Raw genomic sequence first — 18,859 nt, forward strand, 5'->3', positions numbered from 1 at the left:
TAGCTCAGCGTTGGAGAAGACTCCTCCAGTTACCGGTCATCACGCTCACTTTTTTTTTTTGGAGAAGGGTTGACCCATATTGTTTCTTACCTGGATGGCAAGCCTTTCTGGCAGGCTTTGAAGCCTCTCTGAAGCATCTATTCTCTTTGTGGATCAGGTCCGTCCTTATTTGGAAAAGTTTGTTTCACTAGTGTATTCCATCATAATGTCCTTCAGCACGATTTTACATTACCTGGTAGCTTGTCAGCTGCCAGCACATCATGATGTAACACAGAGCAGAAAAATATATATATTATTGCAGAAATGAGAGCATAAAGCTTGCAGCTGGGAAGCAGTATCCATAATTATGCAGTGGGGCTATGGATAAAACACTGGAATGGGGACTCTGTTTCTTGTCCCTGCAGTGATCTGCCCACGTGGCTGCAGGGAGGTTAATCATTTAAGCCTTTTGGGTATTAATTTTCTGTTTCTAAAACCAAGGTGATAATAAAACTGTCGCTCATTATTTTTCTTTTGTGTATTTACCTTTAAGTTCAGCTTTCTGCGTTACGTAAGTACTAGCACAATTACATGCAGATTTTGTGCTGCGTGGTCATGGTGCTGTCAGAGCACAGATTGTAACGCAGTTTTGGGTCCAGCAGCAAAAAGACCTTGTTTGAAAGTCACTGCCTGAGCAGACGTGTTCGTAGCCTCTGAGCAAAATTGCGTTCCTGAAAAATTTCTCGACCTGTTGATAAGAGTTCCTGAGTTGCGGTCCATTCAAATGCATCAAGAAAATTTGTATTTGCAATATTGAGGGTCTTCTGACTCTACAAGTTGTGCAATTGCAAAACATTGACCAACGCTTGGTGCAGATGTGACCTCAGTCACCGCTGACTGCTGGTCGCTGTCTCCAGTCAGATTCTGGAAAAAGCTGTCGAGCTCTGAAATCGTGACACATGAGCTTTAATTATTGCTTCCTTGGCTGCTAAAGCTTTTCCAGAAGGAAGTTAACATTGAGAGCTCCTCCATGTTATTTCTAGGCTGTCGGTTCTCATGAGCGTTGTTAAGAAAATGGTGGTGAATCAGGCTGGCAGTCTTCAAACTCTCTTTTTTTTTTTTCTTTTTCTTTTCTTCTGACCCTGCCAGTCTGTTTTTAGAACTGATTTTGTTCGAGAGTTTGTACCGTTTCAAGTGGGTGCCCCGAAGCTCAGCGCTGTTGATTTGCCTTGGGCCCTCTGGAGGGGTGAGAGTGGTGATCTTCCATTACTGAGAGCCCAAAGACAGTTTGTAAGCAGAAGACTCTCAGCCACAAGCGTCCTTTTGGGCTTGATGTAGTTGCTTACATGTGTGTTTAGCACCACATTGGATGCTCTTGGGTGTCTAAGACATTTGCATGGCGCTGGCAGTTGTGACACAGGACCTGTGTCCTTCTGGTGTGTCAACCTGTGGGCCAGGTGCTTACCCCAGAACATCTCGTACTGCTGGGTGCCAACACACGGACAACCGGAGCAAGCTCTTTACGCCTGGTGCTCCGAGATAGGGACCTGAGTTATGGGACCTACCTTGACATTTTCTATTCCTAAATTTGTATACGTCTGGTAAAAATAAGAAATAGAAAGTGTTTAACCAGTGTTGAAAACAGATTCGCTCTTATTTATGTAATAGCTAGATAATGAATTCGATTGTTATAAAAGGTTTACGTGTTGGTTTGAGGAGCCTGGTTTTTGCACTTCAATCTTCCTGTCAGGTCCAATGTTGAGGATACTGAAATGATGTGTTTTGAGGTTTGAGCATGAAAGTATAGACTTATCTGTCCATCCAGTTGTTCTCCTAAGCCTCAAATGTTCATAACGATCATGAGCATTAGGTACTTTGATGCTTGGCTTAGGGCTGTCTGATCCTGTTTTAGTAGACGTGGAGCACGCAGAGCTCTGCTTCCACTTATAAAGAGCTGTGAGTGCTCAGTATGCCTGAAAATTGGACCCAGCCACCCCCTTGACATACTGCTGATGCCTCAATGTCCATTTTTGAAGAGAACAATAAATACTCGTTTAACTTACTGCGTCAAATCATTTAAAAGTGCAAATCTTTATAACCTAATGCTGCTGTAATTTTTAAACTCTTTGTTTGATTTTCTAATGTACATTTCTGTGTGATCCTACAGGTTTTAGCTGATGCTGTTGCACGCTTGGTTGTAGATAAATTCAGTGATTTGACAGAAAATTTCACATCTCCACATGCACGTAGAAAAGTCCTTGCTGGAATTGTCATGACAACAGGTAAAGAAAAAAAAAGTACTATTTTAACTGCTTAAATACGAGAGCTCTGTTTGCATTCTAGGAAACCATCTTTTTTCAGTCAACCAGTATTGAAATATATTTTTACTGTTTAATCTTCAAGGTGCACTAAATGTAGCAATTAAATCTTGGCTAAAGATAATTACAGGAAAATTAGACCTGCAAATACTTCTGTTTCTACAGAGTTCCTGTCGTCTACCTGATTGAGACATCTGAGATAACTCATGGTCTACAAAATACATGTACCTTTTAAAATTAATCGTGCAACTCCTTGAAAGTAAATCTAAAATAATTCACCGCATCAGTCACACAGATGGCGTTCTTGGTTTTTGGCATATTATGTAAGAAATTATGCTTGCTTTCCAAGTTTTTAAGGCTTTGCACTTTGTTAGAGTTATTCTTGCTATATTTTATTCTTAGTGCTTTGTGTCTCAGTCATTTTAGTAAAAATATCTGAAGAAAGCAGCTTATGTTTTGGCAGCTGACGCTGGTGTGCGCGTACAAGCAGCAGTAATGTCGTGGTTCTCTGCTGGCACGAGATCCATGCTCTGCCAGATCACCCAAAACAGCGAAGTGCTGCCCTAAGCTGATGTGCGACCATGCTGCTGCTGAATTTTCCTCAGGCTGAGATTTATCTTGCTCTTCGATCCATCTGAACCCTTGATGGGACATTCATTTTGGGCCTGTCAGGAAATGTCCCCAATTAGTTGTAGGAGTCAGACGGATATCGGTGATAAACGTACAGCCTTCCCTTGGTGATTTGGGCAACGCCAGCCCTTTCCTTCTGCGGAGATGTTTGTAGGGACCTCCTCCCCTGAACAGAGAGGTCTGAGGGCGCTGGTTAGCGTAGATGATAACCGCATGCTCTAGGGACGGGGAGATGTGACAAGGGGACAATGTGGCCCCAACTCTGTCACAAGACATCTGTGGTGGGCTGACCCTGGCCAGCAGTCAAACACCCACCCAGCCTCTCGCTCGCTGCCCTCTCCTGGGACATGGGGAGAAAATGGAAGGAGAGCGAGAAGACTCGGGGGTAGACAAATGCCATAACCTCGAATGTCCTTCTCTTCCTTTCCCTGAGCTCTTATTGCTGAGCACAACACTTATGGTGTGGGATATCCCTTGGTCACTGTCGCTCAGCCATCCCGGCTGTGTCCCCTCCCAGTCTCTTGCCCACCCCCAACACACTGGCCATTGGGAGGTTTGGAGAGAAAGCCTTGACGCTCCTCAAGCGCTGCTCAGCGACAGCCAAAACATTCTTGTGGTACCAACACCGTTTTAGCCCCAAATACAAAGCACTGCGAGGAACATGCTGTAGTTTTATTTAACATATGTTGTGATAGTTAACAAGTTTTTATTGTAATTACAGTCCTGCGTCCACAGTTCTCAGAAGAGCCACGTGACCAAAGAATTAAGACTTAACGTGAATGCATTTTGATTAACTGAAGAAATAGCTTTATACAGGATTAGAAACCGTCTTTGCGTGGATATGTGTCTGGGGAACCCCTGGAATGAGATGACCCCATTGCACAGCCTTGTGTTGTAGAGTGAAGTGGCTCTCTGCTTCTCCTCCATGGTCTTCTCCTCCAGCCCTGCGAGCCGGAGGGGGCAGCTGGGCTCAGGTTCAATTTTTTTTTTTTTTTTAAGGCCATATATTTCATCAGGAGTCAGAGCTCAAACAGTCCGTGTCTCAATTACCTTTTTAATTACTCGATTACCAATTCCCTTGCCAATTACTAGTTATGCCCCTTGTATCGGCACTGCCGTCGTGCAGCCAGGTGGTTATGGGAGGCTCCTCGACTCCAGGTGCCTGGGGTGCGTTGAAAGTGGGTTTTCTATATATATAAATATAATACCGCAGTGACTATTCTGTGGGAGGAAGACAGCAGAAGGCGTTTGGCAGGGCTTGGCCGCTCTCTGCCTCTGCGGGTGAGGCCTCGAGAGCTTCAGAGGAATTAGTGTGGCTTGTTGGGGCTTTTTTTGCTGAGTGTTTTGCTAGAGGGATGTAACATTTTGACCTGTCTTTCTGAATTCTTCATGCAGCTGACCTTTTGGTTTTTGTGTGTGTGTGACAAAGACAGTGCTCTGTATAGAAAACACCCAAAATATTTTTTTAATTCTATTGTACGGAATGATTTAATACCAAGAACTACACTTCTAGAAGCGTTATACTGCTGATAAGCTTTACAGTGGTTTAAGCATTTAAACGTCTTCATTCCCTAGTCTTACCTTTCCTGTTGTTCGCTTAATACCCTTCCATAACGTGTTGCTGTTTTAATAAATGAGTGCCTTTCGGATTTCTAAAGTCACTGTGAATATCTGCATAGGTGGCCAGAAGGTACGTGCTGGAAGCTAGCTGGCTGCCTGGAGCTCAGGAAAAAAGCACCGTCTTTGGAGCTCAGGCTTTAATAACTTTTCCTGAAGCAGCAATTTTTCCCTGCAGGTTCTCAATTTCTGACTTGTCTGAACTCCAACATGAAGAACTCACAAGAACCATAGACCGTACTGGTACAGGGAGGGTACGGCTGAGTGAAGCTTTTGCTTTAAAGAAAGTATCAGAAGAAAAAACGTTTTGGTTTTTTTTTTTTAAATAAGCAAACAAAAAAAAAGGAGCCTTGTTTGGCTTCTGCAAGAAGATCACTTGCTAGATTATTTGTGATTTTAATTGCGTCGTCTTCCTGAAATTTTGTTTTGCAGGTACAGATGTGAAAGATGCCCTGGTAATAAGTGTTTCTACAGGAACAAAATGCATCAATGGTGAATACATGAGTGATCGTGGTCTTGCATTAAATGATTGCCATGCGGAAATTATATCTCGCCGGTGCCTGCTTAAATTTCTGTATACACAACTTGAGCTTTATCTAAGGTAAGCTGGAGGGAAAGGGAAGATGAGCTGATCACATGGAGCTGAAAAGGTGTCTGTGTAAAACAGCTGTCTTAATTGTTTCGATGTGAAACGCTTGTCCTGTTGCATTAGGATGCTTAATTTAGAACTCAGGCCCTTTCCCCTAAAGTTTGACTTTAACAAAACATGTATTCAGTTAGGCGTCAATCATGAGAGGGGAGGACAGAAAAAATAATTGGGAATCATTTTGTAAACTGTAAACATGTCAATCAAAATAATCTCAAGTGGGCTAAAGGGTAGCGATGTTTTATTGGCTGGTAAGTGCCTGAAAGCTCTTGACAACTGGGGATGTCAAGGGCTCTCTGTTTCTTGTCTCGATGGTCTTTTAATTTTGTTAATTGTAATTGTTAGATTTATACTATAAAATTTCCAGACATCGTGTGTTTGTTTTCAATGCCTATTAAGACTGCCCAGCTTATGGTTATTTAAGTGTTAATGTCAGTTTTGACTCTAGCTTTATTCTCTGTTTCAGCAATAAAGAAGATCAACAAAAATCCATTTTTATCAAATCGGAGCGGGGCGGGTTTAAGCTGAAGGAGAATGTGCAGTTTCATCTCTATATCAGCACATCTCCTTGTGGCGACGCTAGGATTTTCTCACCACACGAAGCAGCGCAAGAGGGTACGACAGCAGTCCTGCTCAAGCAAGGCAGTTTAAAGTATTCTTTGAGCACGTACAAGCGGCACAGTTAAAATTTAGGTGTCTTCTTTCCTTTTAGTGTAGATGTGTGTTAGACAAAGATCTCTGCAAAAAACAATATCTGAGCTGTTCTTCCTGTGTGGTAGAAGTTAAGTATAGACTGATCCACCATGTGGTCTTGAAGAGGCTGAATGCTAGCCGAGATAAGCCAGTGAGTCAGCAAGTATTTGTACAGACCTAACCGAACCGTTTCACTGTCTCCATCTTTTAACGGTGGTTGTCTGCCTGCCCCTTTCTTGATCTGTCCATTAACTTCATTCTAACGCTGTAACGCGCAGAACAGAATTGGAAGAGCTACCCGCTGCGTACTGTTCCTTCGTGGAAAGCCTGGTTTCATTGCAAGTGTGTTTTAGAAGACAGTATTTGTGAGAGGTGTCTGATGCTGTAGCTAGTTTGCAAGGAGCAATAGAAACGGTTACGCCAGCCAGCAGTTACGGAGGCAAATACCTTTAATCGACTCTTCGTGTTGTAATGCTGTCTGTAAAACACTTTGAGAACGTTTCTCAGCTGATTGTAAGTGATTTTTGTCATTTAGATCAAGGGGACAGGCATCCAAACCGCAAAGCGAGAGGACAGCTACGGACAAAAATAGAATCTGGGGAAGGGACCATCCCCGTGCGTTCTACCACCACGATCCAGACATGGGACGGCGTATTGCAAGGAGAAAGGCTACTTACCATGTCCTGCAGTGACAAGATAGCGAGGTGAGATACCGAATGATTGGTTTCTTTGCTACTGCTTTTTATTGCTGAACAAGAAAGGAGGGTTGCACGATACCTGCGGTGAACGTGCAGGTTATTGATTGGCTTATTCCATTGCTTAGACGTAGCGTGGGGGTGGCTGTATCTCCAGTGATAAAGCTCTGATTCTTCACCTGCAATTGGTGTCAGACCTTCTGCTGGCTTCAGGGGCAAGGTGAAATCATTATCTATTATTCCAGCCGCTTCAAGTCATGACAGCTTTGTTTTGTATTTGTATCACGGGGAAATAGCAGAGGGATGCTGCTTCCCCCCCCCCAAAGTAGTATAGCATAAGCAAAACAGTGCAATAAATATATGACATTAGTTATATTTGGAGAACTTCCTCTGATGATATACATCCTTGCCCCATCATTGGAAATGTTCAAAGTCAGGTTGGATGGGGCTTTGAGCAACCTGATCTAGTGAAAGGTGTCCCTGCCCATGGCGCAGGGGTTGGACTAGATGATCTTTAAAGGTCCCTTCCAACCCAAGCCAGTCTGTGATTCTGTGATATCAAAGATACATACTTTGTCCATGGATAGATTTAGATTTGTATTATTTTATACAGGGAAAAAGTGTTCCAGTTAAAAATATCTTCATTGATGGGCACTTTTAATTTTTAACTTTAAAATTATTTTAATTTGAGTTTAAATATTTTTACTGTAATTAAATATTTTGTTTCCAATACTAGTGCTTTTATTTATATTTTAGCCGATTCCTTCTTTGTTGTCCTTTCTGACAAAGATTTTTTTGATTTTTTTTGATTATGATTTTTTTGCTCAAAATCATAAATGGACAAATGATTATGCCCCCCAAAAATTTAGCAGCAGTATCCTTTAACAAGTATCAGAAGTATGGGAGAGTTGCAACATAATTTTTTGAAATGAGTCTGTGTGTTTGCAGCCTCTGCGTTCTTGCAAGATAGATGAGAAATGCCAAGTTTTTCAGCTGATGATATTTTAGTTATTTTTTAATTAACATAGCTCTGCTGTTTTGTCCAGTCACAGTTAGCCGGATTCAAAATTTATTAAGTGTATTAAGTTGGAACTATTCTTGTGAACTGCGTATGCCAAATCAAAAATACGGGAGGAAGGTTATGTAATCGCTTTGTTCCTCTAGTCTTGTCTCAAGTAATCAGCATCTCTACTGAAGGAAGACGTTTTACTTTAGTTTAAGTCCCCCTAACATGAATGGATAGGGCCTTTCAGAAGCTAGGACGGCGGGTCATTGAAAGGTAATTCTACAAAAATGACCTTTCAGTTTCTTTTATAATATTTTCAATAAAATTCAGAAATAAATTCCCCAGCTTCATGCCAGGGACTTCTCCCAACCACCCGACATGGTAATCGTGCCCCATTCATTTGACTTCTTTTATCACATCGTCATTGCTGTTAGTGCAAATAAAAAAAAAAAATGAAGACAGTTGTTGAGCTAGAACACATTTGACTATTTTGTTGATTTTGTGTGATGCAGAACAGAATCCATCTCTCGCTTGCGTAGCTAGCTGTCACCTCTCCTTGGGGCTAATGGGAATAATTTTGTTTGTGCCAGTGAAGGAAGCAAATAGAACCCCTTGACACAGAACAAAGACTGTATGACGGGTAAGGAGGCCCAAATTTTCATATTCTTTTTTTTTCTTTTCTTTTTTTTTTTTTTTTTTTACATTTCCCTGACACTTATGACCGTGTTTTGTCCATTTACATTTGAAAGAATGCATTGCTCTGTAGTGTCCAGCAGTCAGTCCTCCAGTATGCCTGAGCCCTGTGAATTTCCACTGAGCTTTCCCAAAGGTTCACAGTCCCAGCCTGGAAAAGACGTGGATACATTCGGGGTGCAGGATTGCGCAAGCAGGAAAACTCCTTGTATCTGAACAGCCTCGTCTGTGCAGATTACATGTATAATCCAAGCTGTTATTTCCAGCCTCTGAGCGCTTTGTTGCAGTGTGCTGTCTAGCACCCTCCTGAGCCTGGTAGGAACACCCAAGAAAAATTGTGAGAAACACGGAAAGGCCAGGGTGTAATCCCATTTGGGTCAGAAGCTTTAGAACAGGATTATCCTCGTGTGTTAGTGCCTGGTGGCACTGCAGTATGGTGTGAGGATGGTTTCTGTGACCGGAGTAACTGTGTTGGGACATTAATACACGTGCATTTGTTTTCAATGTATCCTAACCTTGTTCCATGGTACTTTATGATGTCTATTTTTGTCATTCTCCTTTTGATGTGTTTTTCCGCCCACATTCATTTTAAGTTTTTTGGCTTCAAATAATTACTTAACTTCTCATGAAACATTCTGGTGGTGGCTAATGTCTTGCTGAGAAGAGCAAAATCTTTTTTCACCCCGTTTCATTGGTAGGAAGGCTGTAGGAATTGAGAAGAGCTTTAACTTTAGGTCGAGTTGTTAAAGGGAAGTCATCAGTGCTCTTCTACTCTAAAGAAGGGAAAATATTATTTCTGACAATCTTTTGTGTGAAAGAACATCACGTGCCCGTGCACTGGCATCTTTTTGTGCTTATTCAGAGTGGGAAATCCGTATGGAAGTTTGTAACTCAATCTTTCTCTTTATTTCCCCAATGGCTTTGTCTTCTTGACCCTACCACCTAGTTTTTTGGGACTGACGAAGTTGCACAAACGCATCTTAAAATCCTACGCGTGCTCACTAAAGGTTGCATGTTCTGCAGCTATGTCCGTGCCTGTCCATCTGTCTTTGAGTTTGAGAGTGATTTCTAAGTGGCAAGCTCCACGACGGAGCCGGTGTGATTTCTGAACAGCAATAGAAAGAGCAGTTCTTACCAGTGCTCAACCCAAGTGACAGTGGCCAATGTGAATATATTGATTTTGCTACAACGTGGCTGTGTCACACCTAGGTAAAAAACCTGGGGGGAAGTGGTAGGAAACCACTCCCCAAGATGTAGCATCTAAGTAACCACATGTAGCATCACGTAACCTCTCAAACCAGTGACCTGAGTCTTGACCCAGGCTCACTGGTATGCAGCAAATCCAGGCAACACCAAAAAAGCTGGGACGAGTCAGAGCTGTGTGGTTGCCAGCCTAGGTACAGCTGCAAGGGAAAACAGATTCTCTTGTCTGTAGTTGCAGATCTGACCTCAGGATAAATAAAAAGATGTTCGCGAGAAGCACTACTGCCAAAGACCATGGATTTCTTGCACTTACTGATTTATCGTGTGGGCCACTGACCAAGCCACATCATGTAAAAGAAGCTCTGACTCCACTCCATGTAAAGATGTTGCTGCCTGTTTATGCTGTGGCTCATGAAAGGCATGGGCTGGTCGTAGAGATTCAGTTAATCTCTTCGGGAAACAAAGAGAAATTGGATTTAAAATCAGAAAAGAAACGAGATTGCAGTTAGCTGAACAGAGTCAGCTCTGCCCGTTCGTTCTGCCAGGTGATGAGAGTAAAGCCCGGCTAGATGGGCGTCCACAGCAAGTGGATCGTGACCTGCCTGCCCGGTGTGGGTCTGAATTGAAGCTGAGCAGCAGAATTGTCCCTGCACGTGAATGATGAACCCCAGCGAACGTGGTCGCACAGACAGACAAACGCTCGTCACCGAGCTACAGAGGTGAAGGCCACCACAGGGCTCTGCAGGCATCCCTGGGGATGCTGCCAGCCTCAAACCTGGCAGGCTGATCACAGCAGTCTTGGAAACCAGAAACACGCGGGAAAACCCACGGGCGCAGCTACTGCAAACGCGAGCGCCTTCTGTTCAGAGCTAGCGGCAGCCCCTGGGTCCGCGGCTTCCAATGTCTTCGTGGTAAGAAGCAAGTTGCCCCACGTCTTGGATGCACAGTGGTTGTGGGGAGTTCTTGGTTCGCGTTGCAATTCAAAAGACCTTGAAATTTTGTTGGTGTCGCGGTAAGCCAAGCCTGCCTTTGGGATTATTCCCCGAGACAGCTGCCATCTGAGCTGCGTGCCTCTGTCGTGGAGAAGGACAGGAGATGCATGTGAGGAGGCCAAATGCTTTCTGGGGATAGTCTGACATCTTCTCACGTGTTGACACCTTCTCTCCTTTGCCATCAGTTGCAAGTAAAAGCTCGTCATAAACCAAATGCCTACTAAATCATTTTCCTTTGTTCATAGTCATTGCTGTTTATAAATTACATTGATAAGAGCAGCACTTTGAATTGTGAACACTCGCTTTTGTCAGGTTTTGCAGTCTGTCATAAATATAACTTCATTTTTTCAACAGTAAACTCTCGTTTTGGTAGTTGCAGGAGACTATTCGTTTTCCTGCGATGAATTCTGACACCAGTTCCACGTGCACACCATTGTAAATGCAACGCATAGTGACTCACCTCCTCCATGCTGCTGTCTGCATAAAAATTATTGAGAGTGATAGTAAGACGTTTGATATTAACGTCAAGCTTTATTGCTCACTGCTGTTACACTCCCCTCATTTCTAGGTTTTCTCTAAAATAGCGCAAATAACAGAATTTCTACAGAGTTTGGGTTTGGAAAGTTCAGAGGAGAGTTTTTACCTGAAGCGTGTATTTTCAACCTGCTTTTTTTTTTTGCAAGAGGTGCACTAGCACGCTCTGTGAAAGTGTTGCTGCAGAGTTAAATTTTACTTACCTTTTCACGTATCAAGAGTTGTAAAATCAGCTGTATGTCAGGAAGAAATCAATAGACCTTTTAGGAATCCACTGTAGATACCCTTGCCTCTGAGCACATGGTAGTCTAAAGCAGAAATGTGACAATACAGCAAGGAAGAGAGGACTCCGCTTGATTTGGTGTCGGTCTCTGGTTTCTCTGCCCTCTTTTTTTTTTAATTAGTAGTGTGATTGAGAAGAGCAGAAAGGTTGAGAAAGCGCATCCATCCTCTAGCTTGTTATCAATGGGATCTAAGTGGTGAATATAGAATAAGGAAACCAGTGAGTATGATAAATTTGTAAAATTCGGATTTCCCCGATGCGGTGCTCATCTATAAAACCTCAGGTGAGCACACTACACAGAGAGTATCCTCTGCGTAAATAGTCAGGAGTTGAACACAGTTCACGTGCGCAGATCTGCAAAGGCCATCGTTGGGGTCTAGTCTGTAAAGGTGGTGAGATGTAGTGGTTTGAAAGAGCATTTCCCTGGACGCTCGAGCACAAGATTACTTCGTAGACGAGGTAGAGGACATGGCAAAATCTTTTTGACAGGGAAGATTTGGTCTGTTGGTCTCACTGTAGCTAAACGTGCATGGGGAACTGTGAACTGGAGAGCAAAGTGGGGATACAAGGTACCCCAAGCTATACTCCCAGAGAGACATCTCAGCAGCGGTTCTGAATTGAAGTAGTTTTTGGTTCGCACCTGAAATTTTTCAGATGGCTGAATTTTTCACGCTAAACAGAAATACTCAATGAAAAGCAGAGTTTTTGTGTAAGAAAAAGACTGCATCGAAAAAGATGATCTGCTGGTACATCTTTGATGGAAATTTCTCAACAAATAAATAAACCTGATAGCAAGTAGGAGAACTGTATGTAATTATGCATTATTTCTTCCTCATAGCAAACAGTGAATATATGACTATATGAAATAATAAGGAGTTTAGAGAGGAATAATAAGAGGTTACTAAAAGGATACGTGTTACATGTTGGTCAGACCAGGTGTGATTTGTTGCTCCTCACGCAGTTTGCTCCATCTTGCTTCATTTTGCTCCGCAGAGTGGCCCCGCTGAAATCAATAAACTTATCTGCAGGAGAAAGCATCATTTGTCCGGTGCCCATTTCCATTCTAGAAGCAAGCTAACTTTCAGCTGGGTTTGGGAGCGTGCTTTCGGTAGCGTATTCTCTGCTGGAGAAGGTGTTTTAGGAGACTCCCGGCACCCATGCCCAGGTGCTGCGTCCCTCCTGCACGCTGCATCTCCCTGCCTCCCGGCAGCGGTCCCGCAGTTGTTTGTGGAGCTGTGCTGTAAACCGGGCTAGAGAAACCGCCTCTTCAAAATACAAGGCCAGGGTTTTGGTTTTTTGTTTTAAAAAAAAAAACTTGAATCGTGTCACTGATCTGTCTTTATGGAGAGCCGTGCAAGCAATAAAATTCGCAGGCTGAGAAGGATCAACGTGGTGATAGGCAGAGTCTTCTTCAGTCAGGCTTGGCGCTGGGGAAATGATGGGGTGCACCTTCACACTTTATAGCAGCAGCAGATTACAGCATCCTTTGACTGTCATCCTCCTCCTGTTTTTTAACTGGAGCTGCTCAGTGGCCAGATAGCCAGATAAAGTTATCATTTCTTTTTCCTTGTCCTAGGAATGCAGCAGTAGCTCATACGTGTAGTGTTGGGAACACTGAACCTCCTAATCCAGGTGCTAGTAAGGGCCATCGCAGTGTGTCAGCTGGCCTGTCTGAGGAGAAAGGAGAGCTGTGGTGTTCTGATTTGCAGCTTTTGTTTCCCTTCTCATGCTTAAGTCCTTTTCTAATTATTGCTAGAAGAGCTCGAGAAATTTTGTTGCCTCATCAAACATGGTAGGACTTAAACATCACCTCAGTGAGCCCCTGGTAGAGAGCGAACCAAACAGCTTGGTGACTCTGAATGATCTTCTGTCTCACAAAAGGCAGCTCAGAAGCGAAAGGCCAGTTCAGGGTGAGTAAATAAGCCTTTGTTTGAACTTTCTGGCATCGCGTCAGGTTGCCTTTCCTTGCGCTGTGCGTCGCCTGCGGAACTGCAGAGCTGAAGCTGAAAGAGTATTGCATGCTGCTGAACACGCGGCTGGCATTCGTCCGCAAGTATCCCCACCCGTACCAGTTATCCCAGCTTCCCTGGCATTAGACGGCCGACTCCTTGATGGAGAACTGTTCAGCCCAACAACCGTGGTCGTACTCAGCTGCTGAGTAAATCACCATTAACTGTAATGAGATCTAGATCCCCAGCTCAAATCAAGGCACCTGTATGTAAGCGCTGGACCTAAATCCTGTGCCTCATGCTTTATATCAATATAAAAGCTTGTATTTTAAATGTCAGTTTTACTTGGAACATTTTTAAAGATTGTGAAAGAAAATTCTTGTAGTAACTTAAAACCAGAACACTCAGAATATGTAAAATACTGTCATAAGAGGCACTGGTTTTATGCTCAGCTAAGACAAGCGTCTCAGGTTTTTCCAGTGAGAAGTTTTATGTTGGAGGCTGTCTCCCTGCCTGCTGAGGTGTTCTTCCCCTTCGGCAAATCTCTTGTTTACGCGTCTTACTTGAGGCATTTCAGTATCGCCATTGACATGATGCAGCATTCCTGTATTCTGCTTACGCTCACGCTTTAGTGCTTTTCTCTGTTGCAAACGTGGTGCCGTTTTCCTGCTTTAATGGTGAGAAAAGGTACCGCATGGCTCCGGTCTGCTCTGTGGTCGGCCCGGTAAGACTGGACCCAAGATCAGGTCATTTTACATGGGAGCTCTGCATTTTTTTGCCCATGGCCGGTGCAGGAGAGATTTAAACTGCTGAATTAGTGATGGGAGAGTTGTCTTCCGTTATCGCTTTCTTGAGCCATCAAATGCTCCTAAATGAGTACTGTGCCGCAGCCAGGGGCTGTGTCCGCTCTGCTGCAGTGTGGAAGGGTTGGTTTCTGTGTTATAATCCACATCTGAGCCTTGGAAGGTTTGAATTTGTAAGCTAGATTTAAGTCGCTTCAGTTACTTAACCCTTTTCTGATACTCTCTTTAATGTGAAGAAAAAATCCTTTGCTTAATTGTTTCACTGGAAAGGCAACGCTGACTTCAATGAAGTTTTCTGTAATAAATTTTGCTCTTTCTGCTCTGCACCTCACGGTTTGTAGTGAAGTACAGAATTTGGCCCATTAACTTCAAAAGAAGTTGTGGTTTCAGTAAACTTTAGTACTAGATTGACAGCATTTGTTGGCATGCGTTCTGACAATTCGTGCTTGTAAACTGGAAGGATGAGGCAGTTTTACCATTTCAGGAGGAGGTGCCTGTGGCCTTTCAAAAACTGATGCGTGGTATTGGTGTAGCTTCTTCTCAGTTTATATCTAGAAAGGTGGTTTTTAGTGTATGTGCTAATGGAAGTGAGAAATTACTGTTTGACAGAAAGAAGTACAGTATAAAAAAGGAATAACAAGAAAGTCTCTGTGCAATCCTTCCTTTTGAGTCTGTTACAAGCCGCAGAACTTCATTTGGGTTTCACCTTTATCTCTGCGTTAGCGCCAGTTTCTGATACAAGTATACGTTTCTATAGATAAGTACACGTTCTTTTATTATAACAATTGAGATTTAAAGCTAGTTTTATAAACTGAACCACAATCCAACCCTGCCTAATCAACATTAAGAGCTTGAGGCTTTGGTTGTATGAATGGTTTCTGCAAACCTTGTCCTTGCAGCGAGCCAGCTGCTCCGAATCCAGCGCTCACGAGCACGTACCGCAGTGGTAAACGTGGTGCAGCACACCCCAGCAAAACAGCAGGCGTGTGGGCAGTCAGCGAGTAGCTTTTTGTAATACCAGTTCATACACCTCACCTTGCAGAAGCTTGTTCGGGTGTCCACACTCCTCCTCTTCTTTTATTCAAAAGAAGTTGAGCGAGACAAACTTCAGCTTTCAACTTCTGTGCCGGAGAAGGTCACCAAGTGTGGGAGGAAGCAGCAAAACACAAGCTCTGGAAATACTGAAGGCTGAAGCAAGGGAAAGGGTCTGGCAAAGGTTTTATTTAGGGAGCTAGGGCTTGCCAGAGGAATGCTTTGGCCTTTTATAAAATGTCCATCCGTCACTCAAGTACTGTTCACGAAAAGTAAAATGTAATGTGCCTCACTGAAGGAAGCTCGGTTTGTTTGTCTGCAAGTTTCAGATACAATTGTAAGACCCCGGTTTGCAATGCTTAGTCTTGAATTCTTTCCAGATGTTTCTTCCATAATATTATCTGTGTCTGTAGCAGTCCATATGCTTCTCTATGCTTGATGTAGGTAATACCGCAAATAACGAGAAAATACTGTTGTGATTCATTCGGCACTTGAAATACCTCTGTGCTCACAAAATTCTAGTCATGGTAAGGTCCTTCGAAAGGCGTCTTGGCCCTGGGAAGCAATAATTTTCACTGAGTAGCTTTACTTTGACGTTTGGTTGCTGATTGCATTTTCAGTGTTATACAAAATACGCCTTTATTCAATGTAAAATATGCCTTATTTTTTATTAGCACAGTATTTTTACTCGTGCATTAGGGCCAGCTTTTTTAATGACAGGTGAGTAAGCTAATGCACATTGCCTCCATTTTCATCCTCAGTAAAGATATGCAAAGAAATTGTTTCCTTGGATTGCAATTTTTGTTTTACCCCCCTTTTTTTTTTTTTTTTTAAAACATTTTGCAAGTCTTGTAGCCAGCGTGTAGTTCAGTTTTTGCTGTAGTGAAGCAGTTGCAACCCGGTTTAGGATGGGCCTTTTATTAAGGACAACCATTCCATATGAACACGAGAGCTTCCATGATGCTCATCTGTTTTATTCAAGCACCAAAAGAAACTTTCCTGCTGCTTGTGTCTGGGTGTTGCAGTTGTACTCAAGCATGCTATTTTAATAGTCCCAAGCTGTTTGCAAGTATACCTCAGAGACAAGGACAGTGAAAATACTCTGCGGGAGACTTTGAGGTTTTAAAAAGTACTTTGTATGACTGTTACATACAGGTGGAGAGCCAAAACTTGATCAAATGAACACAGCTACAAAAAAAACTTCAGTATTTTGCTCCTGTGCATGCTATATCCCTGCCACCGGACCTGATCCAGTGCAGGAGACAGGGATTTACGGTTGGAGTCTATGAAGTAGCTAAAGCGAGCAAAGAGTATATGCACTCTTTGCATATTTTCAGTTTTCAGATTCCGTTTTCTCCCTGCCCGTGGGTATTGCAAGCAATTACGTCTGTCCTTTCTGGCAGCAGGATGCGGACAGTTTGGCTAGGGTGTGAAGGACGAGCTTTCCCTTATGGTGCTGAGGTCTTGCAGACACAATCCTTCACGTGTTCTGGGAAGGATGGTTTGCCCGCTGCCAGGTGTCTTTTGGAGGCATCAGCTACTGTTTCTGACTGAGGATCTCACAGTTTGGCTTTCTCCGATTGAAGGATCCCGTCCGTCTCTGGCATTAGGGTGCTGGAAAATGCATCACCAGACATGTTAGTGGGGAAGTAAAGCTACGGAGTCTGCTCCTGCAGTGGATGCTGACAGTAGACCTGTTGCTGTAGGTCATCTCACTCAAGATTTCGTTGAGCATCCCATAAGCTGATCTGTGAAATTCTGGCAGGTGTCACAGCTATGCTGCCATAGTCACGTGCTGGTCGAGAGGAAGGGTTGAAAGTCTGGTCCATTGTGATTGACTGCTATTATGTCCGGCAGATGTTACTTGTTCCATTAAAAAGAAAGTGTTTTTTTTGTTTTTTTGTTTTGTTTTTCCCTCCCTCTTAGGTGGAACGTATTGGGTATTCAAGGAGCCTTACTTAGCCTCTTTGTGGAGCCAATTTACTTCTCTAGCATCATCTTGGGGAGTTTATATCATGGGGATCATCTATCCAGAGCCGTATACCAGAGGATAGCAGAGATAGAAGATCTACCACCTCTTTATACACTCAACAGACCTTTACTTAGTGGCAAGTATCTAATGGAGAAGGCCGTGCCGGTAACTAAGTCTGTTCCAGTAGCAATGTGATTTTGCAGTTCTCAAAACCTTGCAAATTATGTACTGTGAGTAAACTGCTTTCTGGTTACAACGGAGAAGTTATGGTCTAAAGCTAATATAGATACTCGGTCAGAAATACCATAGCAAGGAACCCTTCGTGAGTTAAAAGGTGGAAAGAACTGGGGTATGAACCTTTGGATGCGGGTTCACATAATCGCTGTCTGGAGCGTGCCCTAGCAATATGTGAGGCAAGTTGAAGGCCCCGGCTTAGTGAAACCTCTTCCCACCCATGAAATAGTGTGTTAGCTCTCACTGTCACTTCTCTTGCCATTGCAGATATTTGTTGAACGGCCATGTCGTTAATCAGTATGCCAAGATAGACACATTTGGTTCACAATTTCTAGATCAATAACCAACTAAAAACGGATGGAGAGAACACCTCAGCTGCCATTGGTTGTATTTTCTGTTTATCGTCAATCTCTGTTGGATGCAGCATTAGCTTTAACTAGCATGGCACCCAACTTGTTTGCATGACCCAATAATCATAATATTTTAATTTCCACTTTGTAGGTTAATGCACAAATGCTGCATTCAGAGCCCGGTGACACATTCTTTGGGAATATTTTTAACAGAGTATTAAACATATCTGACAGACAGCAATATGGCAAGCCCCAGATGGTGTAGTTAGCAGTTGTCTTTTGCAGCTGCTGTTGAACATTTACGTACTGTTCTTTGGCTTTGCGCTGGTCCTAGGCTCTAGTGGGGCTAAGAGGAATGGCAGTATTTGAATTAAGAGGTTGTAACTTCTAATTGAGCCGTGACTTTCAAAAGGAAGTTCTGAAGTGTCTTAAATTCTAGAACTGCTAGTTACAGTTAGCTGTGAAAGCTTTAAAACTGAAATCTCTTATCCTCCCTCTTGTTGCGTGCATTGCTTTGTTCTGTAGAGCTTGGCTTTTGGCATGTGTCTGTTTATTTTCCAGGGAAAAAGAAGCTCAGTATTTTAAAGCATGTTTAAAGTTTGACATGAATTTTTAAAATAGATTTAGGGAGGGAGTGGGGAAAAGAGCATATTGAACAACCAGCATTTCTTTAGATAAGAAAGGTAATTAATAAGGATTCCCTGAACTAGGATGTATTAAAATGTTAAGTAACGTATTTGTCCTTAGATTAGCAAGTAAGTAACAGTTACAACACTCACAGTACCAAATATTAAATTGTTGTATGGGCATAGTAGCTGATGTATGGACTGTTTCTGCCTGATTTTTGGTAATTTTTATCAGTTCTTCACGACAGCAGGTTTGGAGTGGGGTGGGAGGAATTTTTGTTATCCTTTTCACAACACATAATAGTACCTTGTCTTTTTAAAAATCATCTTTCTGCAATATTGATATCATCTATTTGCCACGAAATAGCACCATCTGTTTAAAGAGTTCAGCTGGGACTCGCTGAGCAGTAGAGAGAGTTCAGAAATGTTCTCAGCCGTTGAGTTTTCATGAAAATACATGTCTCAGAAATGTACGGGAAGCTGATTTGGGAGATTGGGTGGAGAATTGTGTTGATGGATTTTCTTCTACTGGTGCAGTCTTGAAAGCTAGTCTTCTGACCCATGCTGTTGGATTCAGCTGGGGCATTTGTGTAGCTGCCCATCT

At 42.9% G+C, this 18,859-nt stretch overlaps 1 protein-coding gene across 1 annotated transcript in view; it reads left to right on the forward strand.

Moving 5' to 3' along the window:
• Positions 1 to 18,859, forward strand: part of ADARB1 (adenosine deaminase RNA specific B1) — an 83,552-nt gene that overhangs the window by 56,011 nt on the left and 8,682 nt on the right. The window contains exons 5-9 of the mRNA XM_050899735.1: positions 2,147 to 2,261; positions 4,977 to 5,145; positions 5,657 to 5,805; positions 6,419 to 6,587; positions 17,000 to 17,181. Of these exons, the coding sequence (XP_050755692.1) occupies positions 2,147 to 2,261; positions 4,977 to 5,145; positions 5,657 to 5,805; positions 6,419 to 6,587; positions 17,000 to 17,181 (784 nt within the window). The remainder of the gene's footprint in view (positions 1 to 2,146; positions 2,262 to 4,976; positions 5,146 to 5,656; positions 5,806 to 6,418; positions 6,588 to 16,999; positions 17,182 to 18,859) is intronic.

The sequence above is a fragment of the Gymnogyps californianus genome, chromosome 7, assembly GCF_018139145.2.
Source record: "Gymnogyps californianus isolate 813 chromosome 7, ASM1813914v2, whole genome shotgun sequence".
Classification (NCBI taxonomy): Eukaryota; Metazoa; Chordata; class Aves; order Accipitriformes; family Cathartidae; genus Gymnogyps; species Gymnogyps californianus.